The sequence below is a fragment of the Solea solea genome, chromosome 21, assembly GCF_958295425.1.
Source record: "Solea solea chromosome 21, fSolSol10.1, whole genome shotgun sequence".
NCBI classification, from domain to species: Eukaryota; Metazoa; Chordata; class Actinopteri; order Pleuronectiformes; family Soleidae; genus Solea; species Solea solea.
In genome coordinates this window covers 61,526-86,298 of record NC_081154.1, presented here as the reverse complement: position 1 = coordinate 86,298, position 24,773 = coordinate 61,526, and the positions used below count along the sequence as shown (strand labels likewise).

At 45.2% G+C, this 24,773-nt stretch overlaps 3 protein-coding genes across 7 annotated transcripts in view; 2 read left to right on the top strand and 1 right to left on the bottom strand.

Annotated features, from left to right (window-relative positions):
• Positions 1–9,766, top strand: part of ankfn1 (ankyrin repeat and fibronectin type III domain containing 1) — a 34,475-nt gene extending 24,709 nt beyond the window's left edge. For all 4 annotated transcript variants that reach the window (XM_058620259.1, XM_058620258.1, XM_058620261.1 and 1 more), the window contains 11 exons: positions 59–158; positions 1,185–1,317; positions 1,438–1,554; positions 2,078–2,293; positions 2,379–2,545; positions 2,726–2,897; positions 3,015–3,183; positions 3,330–3,496; positions 6,664–6,883; positions 6,966–7,152; positions 7,228–9,766. In XM_058620259.1, the coding sequence (XP_058476242.1) occupies positions 59–158; positions 1,185–1,317; positions 1,438–1,554; positions 2,078–2,293; positions 2,379–2,545; positions 2,726–2,897; positions 3,015–3,183; positions 3,330–3,496; positions 6,664–6,883; positions 6,966–7,152; positions 7,228–8,002 (2,423 nt within the window). In that variant the 3' untranslated portion in view covers positions 8,003–9,766. The remainder of the gene's footprint in view (positions 1–58; positions 159–1,184; positions 1,318–1,437; positions 1,555–2,077; positions 2,294–2,378; positions 2,546–2,725; positions 2,898–3,014; positions 3,184–3,329; positions 3,497–6,663; positions 6,884–6,965; positions 7,153–7,227) is intronic.
• A 1,123-nt stretch (positions 9,767–10,889) lies between these two features.
• Positions 10,890–16,484, bottom strand: LOC131448129 (chromobox protein homolog 2-like). Of its 2 annotated transcripts, XM_058620263.1 has the most exons (5): positions 16,374–16,484; positions 16,230–16,273; positions 14,653–14,718; positions 14,507–14,576; positions 10,890–13,596 (listed from the first exon to the last, which is right to left on the bottom strand). In XM_058620263.1, exons 1-5 carry the CDS (start codon positions 16,437–16,439, stop codon positions 12,232–12,234), a joined length of 1,611 nt encoding a protein of 536 aa, XP_058476246.1. In that variant the 5' UTR covers positions 16,440–16,484; the 3' UTR covers positions 10,890–12,231. The 2 variants fall into 2 exon arrangements, with proteins under 2 accessions (XP_058476246.1, XP_058476247.1); XM_058620264.1 differs by lacking the exon at positions 16,230–16,273 and having other exon boundaries at positions 16,374–16,472.
• A 728-nt stretch (positions 16,485–17,212) lies between these two features.
• LOC131449093 (cytochrome c oxidase assembly protein COX11, mitochondrial) lies at positions 17,213–20,668 on the top strand. Its single transcript, XM_058622061.1, has 5 exons — positions 17,213–17,337; positions 19,287–19,643; positions 19,713–19,868; positions 19,964–20,089; positions 20,207–20,668. The coding sequence occupies exons 2-5, from the start codon at positions 19,332–19,334 to the stop codon at positions 20,393–20,395; spliced, it is 783 nt and encodes a 260-aa protein (XP_058478044.1). The 5' UTR covers positions 17,213–17,337; positions 19,287–19,331; the 3' UTR covers positions 20,396–20,668.
• The last annotated feature ends 4,105 nt before the right edge of the window (positions 20,669–24,773 follow it).

Below are 24,773 nucleotides of genomic sequence, written 5' to 3'. Positions count from 1 at the left end.
GTGTTTGTGACCTCAGTGACCTCAGTCTAAAAACGCTCCTTCTTGTTTTTCTGCTCAGAAACGTCGAAGCTGCAGAACCCGAGCAGGAAGCAGTCGGTGTCGAGGAGCCTCAAACATCTGTTTAACTCCTCCAACAAGTTTGTGAAAACACTGAAAAGGTTTGAATCGGAATCGGAATCTGATTTATGATATGCCGATGTATATGTACATATATATACACGTGTATATATACGTATATAGCGAATGTTACCACCCCACCAGTAAGTTTACTTGGAGAGCTCCACCTTAGCTTCACCTTGTCCCTATAAAATGCGAGAGTGCAGGCGAGGGAGGAAGAGCGGTATTATGTCAATGCAGAGTGTGCTGTTGGTGGCTGCACAGTGGAGCACAGTGTTTTACACAAACTTCCAGCCTCAGAGGATTTTATATATGAAGCTAATGTGCCGGATAAAGTCAGCAAACGTGTGTTCGTGTGTTCGCACCACTTCACATCAGACTGTGGCCAGCGGTCGCCGTATTTAGTCATAACTGAGCATTCTGACACGTCCTTATTAAACATATTTGTTCAGTACGTCCTCCATGACCGGAGCACAGACTCAGTCTGATACAGTCACATACAGTGGCAGTTTATGCAGCTCGCCGCTATCCCTAAGTGTTTTTAACTGATTTACAGTTGGTCAGTGTTCGGCTCGATCCTTGTGTCGGACGTCTCTTCCTGTGACGACACTCTCGCTGCCATGTTGATATTGTCAGAGAACTAGTGGAGGGAGGGGGAGAGGAATGGAGCGGAGGGAACAGGAGCTGAGTGAGTGAGTGCAGTAAAAAGGACAAATCAGAAACCCCCTGGAAGAAGTGGGTGTGTGTTTGCCTGTGTCTCATTTGCATATAAAGGGACCATGCACAAAACCGAGCGTTCTGAAAGGGGCGGGTTTAGCAGGGTTATTGAACTGCTATGGTGCTTCATCCTTATGATATTTTGACCAAAGCATGTCACAGACATGTTCATTAGGACACCAGGGAACTAGTTTAACTTGGGGAAATAGGGTATAATATGTCTCCTTTAAATAAATACATAGGAGAAAAAGACGCGATGAAGTTAAAACACGACTTAATGAGTGAAAAGAAAATCAAATTTATGGTAAGTATGAACAAACCGGGACGTACCGTTGTGTGTGCGTGTGCAGGGGTGTTTACCTCGCAACCGTCTTCTACCAAAAAGAAAGTCTCCTGGTGACGGCCGAGGACCAGATCCCCATCGTGGAAGTGGACGACTCGTACGGCAGCTCGCTGATGCAGGACTTCCTCTGGTTCACCAAGGTACGTGGCTCTGCCTCGTTTCCATGACAACGGTGTGTCTGGATTAACCAACGTGAGGTGGTTCTTTCGCCCGACGACACGCCCACATGACCTGCTCTCTCACCTCGTGTGTCTCCGCAGTTGTCCTGTATGTGGGAGGACGTCCGGTGGCTGAGACAGAGCATGTCCGTGTCCATGTCCTCGTCGTCCACGCTGCAGGCGAGACACAAGATGCTAATGGCCGCCGCGCAGATGCAGGTCAGACCATCCTGGCTACACTCGGACTTAAACCTAAGTCAGAATCCAGATTTGACCCAGAATCAGACATAATCCAGATTCACAAGATTCACAAGATCAGACTCAAACCATAATCAGACCCCGTCCAGGCTCAATACAGCACCAATACAGTCTGAGTAAGGGTCAATCCAGGCTCGAGATTCAAACCTCTAAACCTAACCCTAACCAATCAGACACAATTTAGATTAAATCCAATGAATCCAGAGCTGGAATACTCCTGGCTCAATCCAGAATCAGCTTCAATCTCGACTATAACAGATGTGATCCAGACGCAATCTGGATTCATACTCATTCCAGAATCAGTTGATCCAGATTAAATCAATCCCAAGAAAATCCAGAATCAGACTTAATTCAGACTACATAGAGAATAAATCCAGAGTTAATCTTAATCTGGACTCGTTTCAGTCATTATTCCACAGTCGTCACTCATATTTCTGTCTCAGTAAAGTGGATTGTATTGCAACTTTAATGAAAACTGTCATAGAATCTCCTGGGGACTCACAACCTGGGCCGTGTCCACTACGAGCCGATCAAAGATCGCCATGGTAACGTGCTGCTGGTGACCATCAGAGACACTGAGAGTCAACACTCGCTGTTCAGCGGGAAGTGGATGCAGGTGATGAAGCTGCAGAGTCAGAGGAAGTCGCTGTCCACGCCGGAGGAACCATACGCTCTGGACATCCTCATCATCACCATCCAGGTGAGCGGGGACACCACCTTCACTGTCCTCTGTCCAAAAACAGCACATGTATGTGAGTGTGTCCTCTTCCTGGCATGTCCTCCAGGACATTTTGGCGTACCAGCGGCGCAGCAACCACCGTCTCGCCCCGGGTCTTTACCTGGGTTACCTGAAACTCAGCAGCTCTGTAGACCAGATCAAAGTCCTGGTGTCCCAGAGGACCCCGAACATGCTCTGTCACACCCGCATACGAGACAACTCCAACGTGTCCAGGTGAAAACTACAGAAGCTGACACTTTTATTTTGAAAACTGCAGGGTTACCATTTAGTGTGCACAGGAAGAAACTGACACTTTTATTTTGAAACCTGCAGGGTTACCATTTAGTGTGGACAGGCAGGGTTACCATTTAGTGTGGACAGGCAGAAACTTAAATACTGATTTGTTGCGTTCAGGGACGAGTGGGACTGGATCCAGACACTGGCTGCTGCGGGAGACACTGACCACACCCAGGAGGACAGCGAGGAGGTGGGGCCTAGGGCAGAGAGCCACACCCCTTTACTATACTATGAGCTACAGACGGCAATTAAGTCCTTGCTGAAGCTCATCAACATTCCTCTGCACCAGGTACACGCCCACGGCACCGCCCACTAATGACATCACAGTGTCACGTGACAATCCATTCAGAGTGTGTGTGTGTGTGTGTGTGTGTGTGTGTGTGTGTGTGTGTGTGTGCGCACGCAGGCTCGTCACTTCCGTCTCTACAGTCAGGAAGTGGTCGAGCTCGGTCACGCCGTCTCCTTCCTGCTGCTTCTGCCGGCGGCCGATGATGTTTGCTCCGCCCCTGGACAGTCCAACCCCTACAGCCCACTGTCAGGGTTCCTGCACCTCCCACTGCAGATGTTTGAGCTGGGTGAGAACACACACACACACACACACCTCGTCCCATGTCCCCGTCCTTGTTCTTGTCCCTATCCTCGTCCCTGCGGTTCCCTCTGTCCACCAGCAGGTGGCGACAGTGTCTTCTTCCCTCAGTGTTTGTCTTCCGTCTGTCTTCAGTTCACTTCTGCACCTACAAAGAGAAGTTCATCAGTCTGTACTGCCGTCTGTCCTCCGTCCTCGACCTGGACGCCCTCATTACCCAGCAGGCACTGCGGGAGGCCATCACAGACGGCGAGGTCGCCACCGCCAAACAGCGGCATCAGCTCATTCTGGACTACATTCAGGTGAGAGACGAACCAGCATGCATTTCACTTCAGACAGAAATCAATATTGAAAGTGTTATTTTGAAAAATGTGGGGTTGTGTTTTAGTGTGGATGAAAAGAAAGAGTCTTTTATTTTGAAAAATCACATCTGCTGTTTTCAGTCTGGTTGATGATGCATTCAGTTTCAGTCTGAGCTCGTCGCCGTGGAAACCACCAAAAAACCACAAGAGTGTGTGTCATCGTTCACTGTGTGTGTGTGTGTGTGTGTGTGTGTGTGTGTGAATAATGATAATAATAATAATAATAATACATTTAATTTAAAAGCGCATTTCAGGTCACTCAAGGACACTTTACAAACAGAATTAAATTCACACAATTAGATAAAACAAAAAAAAACCACATAAAATCAACACAATAAAATAGGGAAGTGACAGTAAAAGCAGGGAGGTTAGAGGGAGTAGGCAGTCCGGAACAGGTGAGTTTTGGGTCTTGATTTGAAGAATTGTGTGGCTGGAGGATTTTGTTCATAACAGAGAAGAGGGTTTTTGAGTTTCCTTCATTGGAGAGGATGAGGCCAGAGTAGTAACTGGTTTTGGTTTGTGAGATTAGGTCCTTATATTTTGTGATATGGGTGGTGTACATGTCCTTGTGGATGGTGAGACCGGTTCTTTTGTGTAGTCGCTCAAGCTGTCGGTTTTTGGATTTCATAGACCTAAGCTCGGGGGTAAACCAGGGGGCAGATGCAGAAAAGGACACAGAGAGGTGAGAGTGTTGGTGAGGCAGTTGTTATAAAGAGTGACCAGTTCATTGGGGTTGGAGAGAGAGTCCGGGATCCGAAAACTGTCAATATTGAAGCAGAGAGTGTCGATGTTAATGTCCTTGATATTACAAAATGAAATGAGACGGGGGGATTTGGTAGTAGAAAGGCGGAGTGTGGCGTTAAAAGGGAGGAGGAAGTGGTCCGTTACAGGGAAAGCATCAGCAGTGGGTTTGGAGGGGGTGAGACCAGAGCAGCAGACTAAGTCCAGTGTGTGTCCTTTAATGTGGGTGGGGAAATCCATGAGGTGTTGTATTCCAAAACTGTCCAGACAGGATGCAAAGTCTCTGGTGAGAGGCAGGTTGGTATTGTCCATGTGTATATTGAAGTCCCCCAGCAGAATTAAATTAGGTGAGAGAGTGGATATATAAGTGAGTAGAGTGGAAAATTCACTGATAAAATCAGTGTGTGGCTTGGGGGGGCTGTAAACTGTAGCGATGATGGTTGGTGAGGTTCCAGGAAGCTTAAAAACAAGGCATTCAAATGAGCTATATGCAGGGACAGAGACGGGCAGGACTTTCCACTTCTCGTGGTTAATTACCGCAAGACCTCCTCCACGGCCGTTGCCTTGGGGACGGCTGATGTAAACAAAACCGGGAGGAGTGGATTAGTTGAGTGCGGAGAAGTAATTAGGCTGTTGCCAAGTTTCTGTTAAAAAGAGAAAGTCAAGCTTACGGTCAGCGAGGAGATCTTGGATGAGGTGTCCTTTGCTCGTGAGTGAGCAGATGTTGAGCAGACCCAAGTTGACAGCGGAGGTGTCGTGTTTGACAGTAGTAGCATTAGCCGACCTAGCCAGGCCGGCTAATGTGTGGTGGTTGACGGTACGGCTGGAGTTTCTGGGAGAGCGACGAAAAGTGGACCAAGTAGCGTTGACTGCACCGGAGCCACTGTGCTGGAGATGTCTGCGGGACCCACGGTGGATGTAACGCCGGCGGGGTGGGCGACTGATGTCCGGGTGATGGTGCAGCTCCGATGGTGGAGGCTCCGGTGCATTCCAGCGGATCCGGAGAAGGTCTGCGACAGAGTAATGAAGTAGTCCTGCCACAGGATGATGGCAGAACGACAGCAGTATCCAAATGAGACTAACCAGGTGAGAGAGTTGTTGGGCGACATGACGAGGAAGGAACCGGATGAACTCAGAAAGCCGGTGTCGTGACAGCCAGTTGGGATTAGCAGCCGGCGTTAGCCTGTGCACTTGTGAATAGAAGTGCCGGAGCAACAGTAATCAACTGTGTGAGAGAAGCTGTTTTAGCTCTCGCAAATAAGTGGAAGCAGAGTCCGTTTTGTCACATTGAACCATAAGCCATAGCAGCGATAAAAACACTTTAAAAACTACCGGTGAGCAGCGGCAACATACATGCCAGCGTCCACTCAACCAAGCCCTCCAAGTCCAACTCCAAGTGTGAAAGAGAGAGAGAGAGACAGACAGAGAGACACACATACATATACATATATATATATATATATATATATATATATATATATATATATATATATATATATATATATATATATATTATATATATATATATTTATATATACATACATACAGTACTGTGCAAAAGTTTTAGGCCACCATCAGATGTTGTTTTAGCAATGCTATAACGACAATAGATGATAATTATTTCTATTTCACTTTACTGGAACACATCCAGAAAAAAATTATGCAGTTTTTTGTTGTTTTTAAAAAAAACAAAACCATCCTCTGCAGGTGTCAAGTATTTAGCGTGATCTACCCTTACACTTCAACAATAACACAGCTCTGTTAATACTGGAGTGGAACCTTAATTCATGTTACTGGTAAATACTGTGTTTGTCCTACTATTTCATTTAAAAAAATATCTGCTATAAAAAACTCTATTACGCCAGATTTGAGCATGACATACACATGTAGCATGAGTTAAACTCATTGACAGCTCGCTAATATATAAGAGCAGCTTTAAGTCGCATCACTTCATTCCAAATTCCAATGATCACAGTATTTGACAGAAAAAACAACAGAGCTGGTGGTGCCTAAAACTTTGGCACAGTACTGTATATGTGTATATATGTGTATATATATACACATATACATATATCTGTGTGTGTGCATTTTATTTTGAAAACTGCAAAGGTGTGTTTTAGTGTGGACCGACAGAAACTGAGACTTTTATTTTGAAAACTGCAAAGCTGTGTTTTAGTGTGGACCGACAGATTTTTTTAAGCTATGAATCCTGGGAAAAGTTTGAATCCACATGTTGTAACGTTAGTTGCTCAGGGACGGAAGGAGGCGGAGTCTTCGGAATATGAGTTTATCAGCTTATCGACTGCAGTGCCTGAACGAGGCGTGGCCTAAACTAAAAACTTGTTAATTTTCATCTCGTTCTGTAGCAACTGGACGAAATGCGCCGTGACCTCCGCTGGATCACGGACGCTCTGCAGTGCGCTCGCTACAAACAGCCCAGTGGGGGTTTGGCCATCACCTGCCTCGTTGACGCCAGCGCTCTGGAGAGCGTCCAGCAGAAAAAGAGTGACTCCACCTCGTCCGCCATGGAATACCTGCCCACGCCGTCGCCGTCACCCGAACTCCGCCGCAGGAAAGCCGTCAGCAGTGAGTCACATTGTTACATTTACGTTTTTCAGTGAGAATGTACTCGTGACGCGCTCGCGCTGTACCCCCCCCTGCCCGCCAGACTCGCTGCTGGGATCGGACGAAGACGGATCCTCGGAGGTCTTTTTACCGACAGACAGCGACTACGACTCCAGTGATGCCATGAGCCCCCGCGAACTGGACCTGCTCTACTCGCCCGGACTTTCCCAGCAGGCCTTGCACTCGCTGGGCGGCAGTGCTCCTGACGTGCTCCAGATCCACGAGCTCAGGTGAGCGTTGCACAACGATGACATCACCGCGTGGTCATCAGATACTACAGTAAACGTGTCACTCTGGTCTTAAAGGTACAGCGTCCGCCCAACCACAGACGTCCCTCACTCTCCGGCCATAAAGGAACCGAAAGACGCTGTTTCCTCCTCCCCCCTCCTCCCCCACTCTCATTCTCTCTCTTCCCCCTCCACTCTCCCTCGCTCTCCCTCACTCTCTAAGCCCCTCCCCTCCTCCCCCTCCCTCCCTCTGTCCCCCAGATTCTCTACAGACCTCCCACTCTCTCCCGCTCTCTCTGACACCACCAGGACTCTGGAGAGTCTGTCTCTGTCCAAAGAGGACGCGGCTCCTCCCCCGACGATGCTCGTCAACACGCCCGCCAAACGCAAACTCCTGTCCCGCAGTCACCGCGGTCAGTACTTCAGTGGACCGCAGCGCTGGCTGAGGAACCACAGCGGTGAGACGCTGACTGGGTCTTTATCTGAGGGCGTTTACACCAAGCATCTAGACCTGGACCTGCCGCTGCCCGGGGACCCGCCCCCACCGCACACCCCCACCTACGTCAGCCATGTCTCCTGCGTCCTGGAGAGCCGGAGGGGCCGACAGCGCGAGCAGCGGCCTCACGTTCGCCGGATCTTCGTGGAGCCGTGTAAGAAGCTGTCGCCAGGCAACAAGAGGAGGAGCTGGGAGGAGGAGGAGGATGTGGAGGAGATTGGTGTGAAGGCAGCGGGAGCGTCGGTGGTCGTGGCGGAGTCTGGAGGGGAGGGGCTAGAAGGAGCCACAGCCCAGGACGTGGACTCAGACGACCAAACGAACGCGCAGGTGTCGGAGATTCTGAGCAGCACATTGTAGATTTAAAGTGCAACTCACTGTCGCCCCCATGTGGACAAAACAGGGAAAACTGTGAAGCCATAACAATTTAACTTTGTTTTGTTATCGAGTACGTCTGCATCTGACCCTAACCCCCATCTGCAGTGTCCGACGACTCGTTAGTGATGTTTTTATCCATCATCTGTTGAAACACCTGAACTGGATCCTCTGGAACAGAACTCTGGAAATAAACCACAATCTCAAATATTCCTGGTCCTTCAAACTGGATCCTGGTTCTGAGGTCACATCCTCGTTAAAAAAACAACAAAAAAAACAACCACGAGATAAAGGTCAGTCTGCGATTTTTTTCCTGGTGACAAGGTTGGTGCGCTCATGTAGTTGCTGGATTATCGTGTTTACTCGCACGACACAACCTACAGTGACTCCTACATCTAATGCTAAGCTAAATATTTATGGGGCTAATGCTGAGCTAAATTCCCCTGGGGCTAATGCTAAGCTAACCACCCTTGGGTAAACCACTGAGCGTACTATTCCTGGGGTTAATGCTAAGCTATCCACTCCTGGGGCTAATGCTTAATTATCCACTTGTATGGCTAATGCTAAGCCAACTATCTTGGGGACAGCACTGAGCTTACAACTCCTGTGGCTTATGCTAAGCTAACCACCTGGGGATACTGCTGAGTTAGCTATTCTAGGGGCTTATGCTGAGCTAACTACTTCTGGGGATAATGCTAACCACTCCTGGGGCTAATGCTAAGCTAACCATTCCTGGGGCTAATGCTAAGCTAACTAATGATAAGTTCATTAACAGTTAAGTGGGACAGTGTCTTTGCTTTGTCACCATGACAGACTCTGCCCACTCTTTAAAATCACCCCTCTCTCTCTGAGTGTGTGTGTGTGTGTGTGTCGCTCTACCACAGTAACCATTGGCCTAATATGGCGTCTCCGTAGTTTGTAGAATAAAGTTTTTAAAAATCAAAGTTGCTGGTTCAACTCCGCGCCTCAGAAACCACGGCAATGACTGTTACAAAGAAAATGGATGCACTTCTTCTTCTTCTCTGAGCAGGGAGTTTGCGCACGGCTCTTTGATCTTTTCTCGTATTTCCTGCTGACGCTGTTTGTTTGTTTGTTTGTTTTCTTGTGGCTCTGCCCCCTCACAGCATGGATCCGCCTCTACTTGAAGTGAATGTACAGTTTTCGTCTCCTGTGGTGTTTTGTTTTTTCTCCGTCGTCTCGTTAACGTGGTCAAAAAAGAAAAAAGAATTTGATTGGCCGAGGCGTGGATCACGTGACTCCGCCTCTAAACATCTTTTTTTTTTTTAAATCTCTTTTATATTTTTGTTGTTTTTGCATGGACTTCTTTCTTCCTGTTCATAATGATGATGTCAGAGGTCGTGGGAGGAGGGGTCAGACTGCACTTTGCCCCTCCCCCTGACCTCACTGTTTGTGTTTGGTTCTTTAAACTGTAGTTTGTTTGTTTTTAGTTACGACCTGCACCAAAAACATGCACACAAACGTTCTTATGCACGCGGTTTCCTGTTTGCACGCGGTTTCCCGTTTGCACACAGTTAATGGTTTGTACGCGGTTTCCCGTTTGCACAAGACCACGGAATAAAAAGCTAATTGATTGAAAAAATTCGGGGCATTAACTGTGGCAGCTTTGATCTTTTACTGTTTCCATGACGACGTCTTGATGACGTGTTTACAGGTGACAATGTTGTTGTTTGAACGTGTAAATGACTCACAATCACATGTGCACTTATTAAAGTGACACATTTACTCTGAGCTCCGCCTCTTCCTGTTTATTTATTAACTCTCACGTTGATGTTAGCTTAGCTTAGCATCATGTGACTGAATTGGTGAATGGGTGAGTGAATGTGCTCCTCTCCTGCGGAACCAGCTCCCAGTGACAGTTCAGGAGGCGGAGCCTCTCTCTGTATTTAAAGTTAGATTAAAACTTTCCTCTTTGATAAAGTTTATAGTTTAGAGCTGGATCAGGGAAACCTGGATCAGCACTCACCCTGTCACACACACACACACACACACACACACTCTCTCACTCACCCTGCCACACACACACACACTCTCACTCACCCTGTCACACACACACACTCTCACTCACCCTGTCACACACAATGCTCGTGTTCGGTTCCGGAGGGAATGACCTGCAGACCGGCCAAGTCCACACACGTGACCGCGCTGCGTGGGGGGGGAGACGCGCTCAAGTGCGCGTGGATCCCGGTCCAGTACCTGATCACATTAGAGTGCAATTGCTTGTATCCGAACTGATTCCTTTTTTGCCACCATCATCCACCATCCACTACTGATCTCCATGAGGACTGGTCCTGACAAGGTCAGTGTTTATGACACAAAACACACACACACATTATTTCAAAGGGAAACCCATTCTAATTCAATGGGGAAGTGTGTGTGTGTGTACACTGTGGTGCAGTGTTCACACACACACATACACACCAGCTGCTGCTGTGAAGCTCGTCTGTCGCTGATGTTTACTCAAACTTATTTTCTTTACTTAGTCTGACCATAAATTAACACACACACACACACACAGACGTCAGCTCATGACGTCACACTTCACTGATCATCACTCGTTCATGTTGTTTATTGCTCAGCTAATTTGAATTAAATGATAGTTTTGTAACAAATGAATGTCATTTATAAATAATTTTCTGTAATTTTAAAACATTTTTTATAAATAAAATGAATTAGTTATTTTTTTCCTAACCCTAACCCATTTTTTTCAATTATTGTAAATAAAACTTGACTATGTGTGACTATTTCATGGGTTTTGATTTAAATCTTTGTGTTGGATGTTTTTTTTAAGTTTTATTTCCTCTTCACTTTTAGATTTATTTTGTCACTTCACGAAAGTAAAAGAACAAATAGAAAACATTCATTTACTTTTATTTATGTTAAAACTGAATATAACAATAAATACTGATACAATCAATCATTATTATTATTAATAAACATGACTTTGATTGATTTCAACTTCAACAATGAATAAACATATTCACCCATCCATCCATACACACGTTCATTGATCCCAGTTAGATTATTGATAATTATTGATCAGTGTTCACTCTGTCATCATTGTTTCAGGTCTGGACTCTGTGCAGTCGTGACCTTTTACCTGTGTGAAGCTTCAGTTGTTGCCTGACAGCAACACCTGCTGGTGGTCACTCACTCACTCACTGACTGACTACTCACTCACTCACAGTGTAGAAGTAACGAGCACCAGATCCATCGTGGGAAACAAACATATGTACAATAATATAAATTAACATGTTTTAAAAAAGTGTATAAAAGTGTGAAATGTCTCTTTAGTGATGAAGAGGAGGAGGCGGAGCTTCATTGATCTGTGCAAACGATCAATCGGAGATGGTGAAAAAACACCTTTGGTCCAAAATGACAACGATGACGGAGACAAAAAGATCAAAGATGCGTGTTTGTGTTTGTAGATTTTACGTAAAGTCACGTGATCCGTTTGTTTACAGGTCCAATAAAAGATGCTGACGAGAATCTGAGGCACTGAGGGGGCGGAGTCATACATCCATCAGAGAGTTTACACCGTCTCATGCAACACTGCCTTTTACCGCACTTTCACCAGGAACCTGAACACAACACGACCCATGGCTCCAGGTCGCCATCGTCAATCATGTGACCTGTCAATCACATGACCTCAGACGTGATGAGGTTTTAAAAGAAACTAACTTACGATAATCACATATTTTTGTGTAATGTCAAATTTTTAATGTTGTGAATTAAGCTCGGATTTCCCAAAAAATACATTTGTTTTGTGTATAAACTCCTCCCACTTTGGACGCCATTTACGACCCTAATGGTCAAGTGGTCGTGTTTTTTATTGACATGGAAATGTTTGTGCACACGTGGCAACAAACAGGAAGTGGAGGGGCGGGGAAATCGTTGTGTACGTTTAAAGTTTCAAAATCAATTTCGTTATTTATGGAAAATAAGAAGTTAATGACGGTATTGATTAGCGATCGATGGGCGAAACATGAACTGACCCAGAATCTGCTTTTGAACTTAAACGTCTCATCGTTTTTGTTTGTGTTGCTATGGAAACCAACACTTTATTTAAAGTTTTGATTTGTGCAAATGAGATTGGACGATTCTGCTGCGGTGTCGCTCTGTTCATGTGCGGAGCAACCGTGACAGGTTTGGTGGGAGGAGCATTGGGGGCGTGTCCAGATTTGCGCCCCACCCCCTCAGTGGTTTCGCGGATTAAAGAATCCCACGCTGGTCGGCGATTCCTTCACCGTCACAGTGATGAAGTTTGCCGTGACGTCGGTGACGAACACGTGTTCCAGGAGGTTCCGCGTCGGCCGCCAGTCCGTTTCCGTGTCCAACTCTGTGGCGTCGTTGCCGAAGCTGGGCCGGCTGTTGCTAGGATACAGGGAGGTGCTGTGCTCCGATTCGCTGCTGCTGGTCTCGTCGGAGTCTCCGGTGCTGAGCTCGTTCAGGCCACGGTTCCTCTCGTCCTGCCTCGTGCTGCCATTTCCTCGGTTGGCCCCGCCTCCTGACATCACCTCCTTCCCCCTGCCCTGCTCTGTGGCGCTACCTGCAGCCAGACCGGAGCGCTGCCCTCCGGCTGAAGCCCAAGACTCTTTCTGGTTTCCGGCTCCTCCTTTGACCATGATGCCACCGCCGCCGCTCCTTAGGCTGGACCTGGACGCTGTGGCGCCAGCGCCCCCCGTGTTGCCGCCCCGGAATCCGGCAGGCAGCGGCCTGCTGACGCTCTGCAGGTTGAGGGCATGGAGGCTCAGCGCCTGATTGGCCCGGTCTCGAGGCGTGGATGAGGACAGGGTCTGCTTGTGATGAACCGACCCGCTCTGACCCATAACTTCCTGTCTCCTTTGGTCCGGCCCGGAACGCTGACCCGCCGCCGCACCGCCTCCTCCGAAGCCGCCGCGCAGACCCGCGGAACCTGAACTGCCGCTCTGTTTCAGCAGAGACGCCTTAAAGCCGTCGCTTCTGCTGCTGGACTTCAGCTCCGAGTTCTTACTGTGTGCTGTAGGTGTGGCTTTGCTGTGGGAGGAGCCAGAGGAGGGTGAGGACAGTGAGCGGTTGGTCCAGACGCAGCCGAGCGTTCCGGGTTTGGAGGCGACTGTCTGAGCGAAGGAGCTGGTGGCAGCGTGAGAGGCGGAGCCTGCCTCGTCTCTGGCCGCCCTGCTCAGTCCGGTGTAGGTGAAGCTGGCGGGCTGCAGCGGTTTCTTCACGCCAGACCGCGGATCGTCTCTGGGCGGTCTGACTGCCTGGTGATGGCGAGGAGTAGGGGGAGGGGTAGGAGGAGGAGGAGGAGGAGGAGGAACGGGAACCAGTCTGCTCTTTGCCTGTCTCAGTGCTCTCAGGTCGGGGGGGAGCGGCTTCCTCCCCCGCTTCTTTTTGTGGGCAGGGTCGGGTTTGGCGAGCATGATCTGGGGCCTCTTCTGTGGGACGGTGTGGACGCGGGGGGCGGGCTTCGCCTTCTTCATGTGATCTTCATCTTCTGAGGAGGAGGACGCTGTTGACGAGAGGACCGAGGACGAGGATGATGGGGAGTGGCTGTCTTTCACAGTGGGCGAAGCTGGGAGCTGAAGACATGAAGAAGAATTTTTTTATTGTCATTTTGAGGACTCCCAGCTTAAAGGCACGCAACATAATAACAAAAGACTTAATAAGACACTTAAATAAGACACAACCAAATAACAAAAGACTTAATAAGACACTTAAATAAGACATAACAAAAGACTTAAGACACAATAAACTAACAAAAGACTTAATAAGACACTTAAAATAAACACAATAAAATACAAAACTTCAAGTTAAGTAAAGGTGCGTTCATGCTAACATTACAGAGCATTACTGGCTTAGCTTAGCACAAAGACTTGAAACTGTCATGATTCCCCCTCACAGTTCTTCTCTCCCTCCTTCTCATCACCTATTAGCCACTCCCTCCTCATCAGATCTCCACTCAGCTGTTCACAGCAGCTGCTCCTGATCACTAATCAGTACACTATATTTAGTCTTCTCCACCGTGCAGTCACTGCCAGATTGTTCTATGTCGTTTGCACTGGTCTCTCCAGTGGTTCTTGGACTGATTCCCCCGGTTTTGACCCTGCCTGTCCCCGACCTCTCTGCTCTGTTTCTATCCCGGGGATCGACCCAGCCTTCTGCCCCTGACCACGGATTCTGCAGCTCCACGCTTGTCTATCACAGGGATCACCGGCTGTACCTGACCAAGCAAGTCTATACAACTGTGCCGACTTAAAGAAGAAGAAGAAGAAAGATAGCTTACATTAAAGCTTAGCATAAAGATTTGTAACAGCTAGCCTGGCCAATGAGCAAAGGTAGAAACTAAATGATGAAAGCATGATGTTTTAAATTTTTGTGAATTTAATGTTTCACACATTTCCTTTGTTCGAGTTGAGGGTGCGTTTCTTTAAGTAGAGTGCCCCCTCAAGTCGGGATTGGAACTCAGATAATACAGAGTTTCTGGATCACCTGAATTTTACGTGGTCGTCCTCGTGGTCGTTTCCCTTTGGTCTGAAACAGAAGCTCCCGCTCTTGTTCTCTGAGGAAAACAAACATCACGTGATGATCAGCGACAGACGCGGGTTTAACGTGAAAACAAAGCACAGAAACGTCACCTTTTATGAAAGGCAGCGAGTAACCGTGGGTCCAGAATGTTCTCCTCTGGCTCCCAACTGTTGTGTCTGAAAATCAATAACACAAACAGGTCAGTACAGAAGTTTTATGTCACATGACCATTCAGGGTGTAAACAGGAAGTATGCTCTGCATTTTTTTCAAAATAAAACATTTCCATTACGGTTTTGCTAAATGACATTGTGTAATTATTTCATTAAAAATCATAATAAAGTTTGCTGGGCAGCAGTGCCCCCTGTAGATGATTTTAGCTTAGTCTTTTGCTATGTGGCTAAAATTCTTGCATCTCCACTGATGTAGGGTTCTTTTATTAATTATTCTCTCCAATAAACGATTAAAATGTAATGAATAGAAATGATGATGATTCTCAAACGTCTTGCTTTTGTCCACAAAATGATTCAGTTTGAATGATTTCTTTGTTTTTCTGGAGCAAATGTTCACATTTAAGAAGCTGAAAAATGACAAACTGACTATAATTATAGAAAAAAAAAAAAACCTCAAAGTGATGATAAACGTTAGGGACAAACTCCAGCATCTATTATTGCAACGCAGTCATTTCAAAAACCTGTGTAACAAACAGAAGAAAGACACGGCCCAAACCCATGACTACGCTAAAATGCTTAGATTTTTTTTAACATCTGTGAAGCATGCGATATATAACGGATTTTACATTTTCATCTGTCCGATATCCAATCCAGTGATTTTGACAAATATCGGACGGATACTGATTCCATCCCTCATAAAAAAAAGTTGACGATTAATTTAGCAATTGATGATTAATGGAGTAATGGTTGTTTTCACACTCTACATAGTTATTTATCGCATGAAGATTCATGATACTGCTGCCTCTTAAGCTATGCACTTATTCATTTATAATATGTATTTATAATTCATTTCACTTCTCATCCTCACGTTATTTTCATACAATTTCATTCTATTTTTTTTTCCTATGTATACCATGTGTCTCACTGCTGCTTCACTATAACTTCCCAGTTTGGGATTAATAAAGTACATCTATTCTATTCTAGACTGGTTCTAGCAGCAGGGGGCGCTCAGTCAGCACTGCGCTCATAAAGCCACACTTAACATGTTAAAATAACATGTTTACCTGTCAAATGTGACACGTTTTAAATAATGACGGTATTTGTGGTTTTGTGATTGTTAATACTGAACACGTTTTCTTTTGTTTAGCGTTAATAAATGTTTTATTGTATTGTTATTCACGTTTCTTTTGTCGGGACACATTTTGATTCAAACAAATGATTTTTGTCTTTTTTTTTTAAACGTGATAAAAACAAGGTGACGGGTCAGTGAACGCATCACACGGGAACGTGAATAAAGCTTTCTCCAGTGAGGCGTTCAGGTGACCGAGCCGAGCCCGAGCCCGCAGCTCGTCCCGACCCTCAGTATCAGCAGCCCGGTGTGAATGCGGGAGTAGACGCGGCGGTGGTGTGTCCACGCCGCTGTGGAGACACTAAACACCGGGCCACCGCCGCGCATTGTCTCCTCTGGATGTGTCTGCTAGCACCGGGGGCTAGCTAAGCGGAGCTAGCTACTTACTTGGACGACCACCCCCTCCACTTCACCAGATATTCAAACTTCCCCTGCGGACAAACACACACACACACGCCGTCAGAGACACTCCGTCAGCCGCCCCGGTACCAACCACCGTCTTCCCCTCCACGGGCCCCCGCCTTTTCTTACCTTCCTCGGCCGTTTGCTGAGGATGCATTCCGCATCAAATACCTGTCCGACAGTGACCCCCTCCATTACTACAGCTAAAGCTACAGCTACAGCAGCAGCAGCGGCGGAGACCCTCTCTCTCACACACACACACACACACAGAAACTGAGGCACTTTTGACCTTACACGGCCACCGTACACCCCCGAATAACACATTTACACTTCGAGTAAATGTGTCATTTACACATTATTTACACATTTACATGTCGTGTAAATGTGTTATTACTGCAACGGCATCACAACAACACGACTACACATGAGAGTAAATGATCATAAATCAGCATACACATGTATACCAAAGGAACAAAACGTTATTTTTGCTTTTACGGAGGAATCCAGAAAAAAACATAAACGCACCAACATGTATGTAGACCTAAAACATACATATGTAAATGATCATGAAGTGACACAAGAGTAAATCCGTACAAAACAATAACAATGGGCATAAAACAACGCCAGAATCCCAAAATGGACTGACATTTACTAAAAGTGACAGATATAACCCAACAAAACACTAATTTACACCAAATTACTAACACTAAACACAAATTGGTAAAAAAGAGAGAACCGAAATAGACCACAAAACAAAGACAAATTTACACAAAAGCAATGAGAAAATTATTTAAAAAAAAGAAAGAAAAATACATACAAAAGCAAACTCAAAATGAAAACACGAGACAAAGTATTAATGATAATAATAATGATAATAACAATGATAATGACAATAATAATAATAATGAAATAATAATAATAATAACAATAACTATAATAATAATTTCGTTTCGTCCCTGCGGAACCCTTGTCGTTCCGGAAAGGAAAGGGGAAGCATTTGTGCGTTGCACCGGTGTTACGTACGTTTCTGTAAAACATGTCGTGTGTTTTGTTGTAATCCGGCGTTAGAAGCAGAATTTCTCCGTTGTCTCAGGTAAAGTAGATTTTAAACATAATTTCGGTTCTTTAACAGTTCGTTTTATGTATTCATTTACATTATTGTCAAAGTGATTGCCGCCGCTTAATATTTGGCTGCGCGGTAACGAACGAGGCTCCGCTTGAAAACTTGATGAATAAATACTTTGTCCTGTGTGTCCTTGCTCATGGGCATATATTTACTACAGAATCAACATTTTTACATTTAGCAGCGTTTATTTATTTATTCGGGTCATGTGTCTTACACCGAAAACAAGAGGCTAAAGTTGAACGGTGATTTTTTTTTTTACATTGACCTCTGTGTTTCCTGCACTATTTCCTGGTCAGTTTGTTAAATTAATTTGCCGCTTAAAATGTGAATCTTCCGCTGAATTAACATTAGAATATTAATTTAAAACACGCATGAAGTTTCACTTTGCCAGACCACAAGTTATGTGACATTAAAGGGATAATTCAAGGTTTTTGATGTGTCGGGGGACATATTATGCAAGGGGACATATTATGCAAAATCAACTTTTTAACCATTTCAATACTTATATTTGGGACTCTGGAGGCCCTACCAGTCACCAAAGTGTGGAAAAAGAATACTCAGTCATGTTTTCGTGGTTCCCCTTAGTGTAAGTATAGGCGATAAAACACTTGATGTTGAATTCCCTGCGCTTATGACGGCAGCATGCACATTTCACCGCGAATGTTACCACCCACCAGTAAGTTTACTTCGAGAGCTCCACCTTAGCTCCACCCTGCGAGAGTGCAGGCGAGGGAGGAAGAGCAGTATTATGTCAACGCGGAGGGACAAGTGTGCTGTTGGTGGCTGCACAGTAGAGCACAGTGTTTTACACAAACTTCCAGCCTCAGAGGATTTTATATATGAAGCTAATGTGCCGGATAAAGTCAGCAAACGTGTGTTCGCACCACTTCGCATCAGACTGCGGCCAGCGGTCGCCGTATTTAGTCAGCGAACGTATTTCACCGACGTACAAACACACACAAGGTCAAATGGAGCTCATAACTGACCATTCTGACACGTCCTAATTAAAAATATTTGTTCAGTATGTACTCAGTCTGATACAGTCACATACAGCGGCCGTTTATGCCGCTCGCCACTGGCCATCAGTGGTAGCGTTCAGCGGTGCTGCACTCTCTGTGAAAATCAGTTAAAAAGACAGCACCGCTGATCGCCAGCGGCGAGCGGCGAGCTGCCTAAACTGATCGCCAGCTCCGGAGCATACAGTCACCGGTCTGATACAGCCACATACAGCGCCAGTTTATTCAGCTCGCTGCGCGCTGCTGGCGATCAGCGGTGGCGATCAGCTGTGCTGTCCCTAAGTGTTTTTAACTGATCTACAGTTCGGCAGTGTTCGGCTCGATCCTTATGTAGGACATCTCTTCCTGTGACGGCACTCTCACTGTTTTCTACGCATGCTGCCATGTTGATATTGTCAGATAACTAGTGGAGGGAGGGGGAGACGAGTAGCAGCTGAGCGAGTGAGCGCTGTAAAGAGGACATATCAGAAACCCCCTGGAAGAAGTGGGTGTGTGTTTGCCTGTGTCTCATTTGCATATAAAGGGACCATGCACGAAAACCGAGCGTTCTGAAAGGGGCGGGTTTAGCAGGGTTATTGAACTGCTATGATGCTTCATCCTTATGGTATTTTGACCAAGGCATGTCACTGACATGTTCATTAGGACACCAGGGAACTATTTGAATGGGGGAAATAAGGTATAATATGTCCCCTTTAATCACACTCCGAAAATGCGTAAATGAAATATTTTAAACACTGAAGTGACAAAATAAGACATTTGAACTTAGTAATGGAGGCAGCAGTGGATCAACAACTGTCTGTCTGACAGTGAGATAAAGACGTGAACATGTGACGTAGATATCGCAGACTTAAAGGGACGTCAATATTGACATACATTTACATTAAATGTGTTGTCCCCCAGAGTGAGTGTTGCCGCCTTAGACGAGGACTGACCTCAGGACTGGTCATGCTGCTGCCTCTCCTGCTCCGCCCGCCCGTCCGTTACCCTCACACTTCTGCACTGCTGGTACAGTGTGTGCGGACGCAGCGGTGCAAGACGGGGACGGTGCTGTGTTCTCAGACTGAACACTTCCTGCGGCTGAGGATTCCTCTGAGCCCTCAAAGCCGAGGGAACAAGAACCAGAGCAGGAGGTCAAAGGGTCAGGAAGAGGACTGGAAGACCAGGAACAAGACGGTGCTGACATACATCGCTGCGGCCGGCGTCGGTATGATCGGCCTGTCGTATGCCGCCGTGCCACTCTACAGACTCTACTGCCAGGTGAGGAGGGCGGCGGTGTGACGTCCTGACCCTGGTCTCCAGCGTGTGTGAACTCTGTGTGTCTCTCAGGCAGCAGGGCTCGGTGGTACGGCGGTGGCTGGCCACGACACAGACATGGTGGAGACGATGAAGCCGGTGAAAGAACGCGTCCTGAAGATCACCTTCAACGCTGACACGCACGCCAGCATGCAGTGGAACTTCAGGCCGCAGCAGAGCGAGATCTATGTAAGAGACCTCAGGACAAGTGACAGGTTTGTTATGTCAAGTTTGTCTCGCATCCGAGAAGCTCTGAAAGAACACTTGCGTGTTCTGTCATACAGGTAGTTCCTGGTGAGACGGCGTTGGCGTTTTACCGAGCGAAAAACCCGACGGACAAACCCATCATCGGGATCTCCACTTACAACGTGGTCCCCTTTGAGGCGGGACAATATTTCAACAAGATCCAGGTTTGTGACCGGCTTGAAGCTCAGGCTCCTCCCACCTGATGTACAAGAACCTGAAAGTTTGTTTTTCCTCACTCAGCGTATACGATTTGTAATCTTCCGTCCTGCTTGTGCTCTCAGTGCTTCTGCTTCGAGGAGCAGCGTCTTAACCCTCACGAGGAGGTCGACATGCCTGTCTTCTTCTACATCGACCCCGAGTTCCACGAGGACCCCAGGATGGCACGGGTCAGCACCATCACACTGTCCTACACCTTCTTTGAGGCCAAGGAGGGTCAGACGCTGCCGCTGCCTGGATACAGCTACAACTAAGACTGAGCCTGGACCTGAGCCTGGACCTGAGCCTGGTCCTGAGCCTGGACCTGAGCCAGGACTTGAACACATTTGACCACAAAAATCCTGGAAGAGGGAAACGATCAGAGAGATTATTAACTTAAAGTGATAGATGTGCAGTGTGAGCACCCCTAACACTCAACACTTCAATTTAAAAAAAAAACATAAACTGTCCCTTTAAACATGTTAGTTCTGTGTGTGTGTGTGTTAAATTAACAAGTAAAATAAATAAATTATTTTGATTAATAGAGATTTAATTGAGCTGAACAGATTTGTTTGTTTTCATTATGATTGACAGCTGACTCATGATTGGTCAGGCAGGTGTATGGGTGGTACCAAGTGAGAAACGGGCATCACTTATCTTTTATAAATAACTATATGATATTTATCAGGAAATGCCTGTGTGCTGTGTGGACACCAGGGGGCAGCAGTGGAGAATAATGACTCAAAACAAAACAAAGTATCCACAAAAATAGTCTAGAATTGTATAAACAACTAAAAATAATATTTATAAAAGGAAAATACTTGTACTACATGTAAGAACATGTATTGACTTTTTAGCAAGTGAACGCACCACACACGTATGTCTGAATATAAACAGAGTCATGTGATCAATACCAGTCCACTTAGGTCACTGACCTCTGACCCCATGCTGTCCAACACTCACCTGGTTCAGCGACTGAGTTGTGGACATCACTGCAGTAACCATGACAATGCTCTGTCATCAGTGTTTTTATCAGTGACAGAGCAGCTACACACACACACACACATCCATCCAAGAATACCTCAGGAAGATGGCTTCCAATGATGACCTGCTAATGCCACAGAGGAGCAAACATGGAAGAAGAAGAAGCTCCTGCATGTGCCATCGTCACATTGAGAAGTGATTGATGTCAGTAAAACAGTGAAGGCAGGAGAATCCTCGTCAATCTGACACAAAAACAACCAAAAACATTTAAAGAGAATGAAAGAGAAGCTTTCATTTGCTCTTACAGATCCACACAGCACCATCACAAATAGGTAAACGCTGCCACCTAGTGCTCAGTAACTTTTTTGTTTGTTTATTTTTTTTTATATGTGTAAAAGTTGGTTAAAGTCATGAGTTTGGAACAGCTGTGAACTTTATAAATATTCACACTAAGATCAGGAAAAGTACCAAACCTTAAATCACCACTCGGATCAACACATGAGACATAAATATGAACATGGTGACACAATAATCCAGTGCAGATTAATAATCATGTCCTTTAACACATGCACGTGGTTATTAAAGTCAGTCATTATCCATCAACATAAATAACAATTTACAAATGAACATTGAGAATGCAAATACTGAAATGTTAGGCCTGTATGCTGAGCAGCTCACACCAAATGTTTACATATAAAATGTCACTTAAATATGTATATATATATATATATGTGTGTGTGTGTGTGTATATATACATATATATAACCTGCTATACTTGATCAGATAAAAGACAAATAACATAATTTAAATGCCATGTCTTCCTTTTTATTCCTAAGTATTTCTTATGATGCATTTGACATGGGTTACAGCTATGACAAACTTCATTATTTTTACTGACACAATGTTTAACGTCTAATAATAACCTATGTGTTCATTTTATTAGAATAATTATTTTATATAGTTCTTTATTTAGTTGATCTTTTTCCTCTTTTTGAAGGGGATGTTGTTTCTTTGTCAACATTTGTGGAATGTTTTAAATAAAGTTATGGTTAAAAAAATCAGTCACAGTGCACCTGTTTTCAATAATAAGACCCGCCCCCAAAAATCCCGCTTTCGTACCTGATTGGCTGACCATTTGTGCCAATATTCAAACTCCTTACAAAACCTGGAAGTGTCAACGGCGTGCGCCAGTCCATCTGGTGGGCGAGGAGCTCGCGGACAGACCACACATGTAGGTTGACGTTACTTTGTTTTCTCACTGACACCAGTCTTCTCAGCCCTTGTCTTGAATGAAACGGTCACAGACGCGTGTTTGTGTCTCACTCTCTGTTTGCAGCAATAACGCAAACCTGCTACAAAACCCGGACTGGATTTCATGGACGGACTGGACTAGATTCTGTTTGCTGGCGTGAGTACAACAGAAACTCATCACAACCAAACAGAAACAAACACCAAACACACTTAACACTTAAATGTAAGTGTACAATCAAACTTTAACACTTTGATTTTTATCAGATGACATTTAAACTAATATTTAATTTGACATTTTGTTTGAAATGAGTATCAAGTAAAACTCTAAGTGGAGCTCCACAGGGTATTACTAAGTGATGAGGAAAAAACCCATGTCAGTATTTTGTAACCAAAGAAAACAAAATGGCTGAAATGTAACCAGGTTCAGGTTGTTGGCTCGGGTGTTTAATTTAGTTACATTTGCTGTGATGTTTTCCAAACATTTCCTAATCCATGTGGAACAAAATGTGTAAAAATGAGTTCACTCTAGACCAGAATGAAGACCCAACATGGTTTTTACTCCATAAACAAACCAACAAATAGAACTGAATAAATCCTTGTCAGTGTGTGTGTGTTGGGAACCAAAGGAAACAATATGGCAAAAAAATTAGTCTGTGTGAAGTAAATGCGTTCTTTAAAAATGCACTATAAATAAATCAAAGTGTTATGCTGTGAGACATTAATTTTCCTGTGTGTTTGTGGGTCTGTCTATTTCTGCTTGTTCCACAGGTGACTCCAATTCAGCAATCGGCTGTGAGTGGCATGTTTTCTGTGCAGCTTGGGAAGCTGCGTGTGTTCTCCATTCAACCATTTTTTTATTACAACGGAAACTTTCTCCAGCGTTGAAAGGGTGTAATTTTACTTTGGTTTAAGTTTGGTTTGATCTGGCTCTTTTAGTTAATGGTGTTTTTTTTTTTCTCTTGTAGGCCAATCCGCTACTTCTGGAACAGCTTGTTTTAAGTTTCCATTATGCTTTATTGTAAATAAACTTTCTATATACAGTAACTTTCTGTTTGTCTTGATACAGTTGTGTATCTGCTCCTGGTCTCTCTCTTCTGTCTCCACCTCATCGCCCTCTTGTCCTTTCTCTCCCCCCCTTTCTGTCCCCCACCTCTCCTCTGTCCCTGTTTTCATTTCACCCCAGCTGGTCGAGGCAGATGACCACACATCTCTGAGCCTGGTTCTGTCGGAGATTTCTTCTTCTGTTAAGAGGGAGTTTTTTCTCACCACTAATGCCTAGTGTTTGCTCATTGTGTGAACTGTTGGGGTTCTCTGCTCTCTTGATGTTTATGTACAGTGCCTTGTTATGATTTGGCGCTAGACAAATAAAATTGAATTGTCTCAGCTTTTCTTTTAAAGGGGACATATTATGCAAAATCAACTTTTTAATCATTTTAATACTTACAATTGGGACTCTGGAGGCCCTACCAGTCGTCAAAATTTGAAAAACGAAGATTCAGTCATGGGTTCGTGGTCTCCCTTAGTTTAAGTATAGGCGATAAAACATGCAATGTTGAATTGCCTGCGCATTTCACCTCGAATGTTGCCACCCCACCACAAAGTTTACTTCGTAAGCTCCACCTTGTCACTATAAAATGTGAGAGTACAGGCGAGGGAGGAAGACCAGTATAATGTCAATGTGGAGGGAGTGTGCTGTTTGTGGCTGCACAGTGTTTTACACAAACTTCCAACCTCAGAGGATTTGTGTCCAGTGGATAAGTTTTATATATGAGGCAAATGTGCCGCATAAAGTCAGCAAACGTGTGTTCGCACCACTTAGCATCAAACTGTTTTGTGAACATTGGTCAGTACAATTCTGGACTGACCAGAAGATTGAATCCGCAAAGGGGATCAGTACCAACTGTCCGTGGAGAGACCGCATTGGAGCAAACTAAGTATTCTTTGGAAAACGTATGCTTTGTCATTGTTCGTGTAACGCTAGCAAATGCTAACTGCTGTCAGCTAACGTAGCACCAGAGACGTGACGTCTTTGTTCTTTCCTACTATTTATTAGAGACTCATTGAAAGTTTACGCCGTGTCAGTGCAGGAGGTTGACTTGGTGTAAAATACTGTGGTGTTGTGGCCGGGGAAATAGGCTTTACGTTCGTATACTTTTCAAGTTTCATGTTTGTGTGCTGTGCTGCTTGCACGAGCAGAGACGTAGCCTTCGAGCTAACAAACAGTAGTGGTGAACTATGTTACTTTATGATGTAGCTGGGCACTAAGGATACAAAGGCATACATTATGAGACTGTATTTGCTTTTAATGCATTGACTATTGTCTTCTTATAATTTCATATTAATTTCGTCGATCTCTGCATCATTTCTTGTCACATTAGGGTAAGTCATGCATTACATATCGCTGCTCTTTGTGTTCAG

Coding starts and splice junctions, on each gene's coding strand:
- LOC131449093 (XM_058622061.1), top strand. CDS start 19,332: ATGCTGCTGCCTCTCCTGCTCCGCCCGCCCGTCCGTTACCCTCACACT. Junction 19,869..19,963: donor CGCAGCAGAGCGAGATCTAT/GTAAGAGACCTC, acceptor TCTGTCATACAG/GTAGTTCCTGGTGAGACGGC. Junction 20,090..20,206: donor AATATTTCAACAAGATCCAG/GTTTGTGACCGG, acceptor TTGTGCTCTCAG/TGCTTCTGCTTCGAGGAGCA.
- LOC131448129 (XM_058620263.1), bottom strand. CDS start 16,439: ATGGAGGGGGTCACTGTCGGACAGGTATTTGATGCGGAATGCATCCTC. Junction 16,274..16,373: donor TCAGCAAACGGCCGAGGAAG/GTAAGAAAAGGC, acceptor GTTTGTCCGCAG/GGGAAGTTTGAATATCTGGT. Junction 14,719..16,229: donor TGGAGGGGGTGGTCGTCCAA/GTAAGTAGCTAG, acceptor ATTGATTTTCAG/ACACAACAGTTGGGAGCCAG.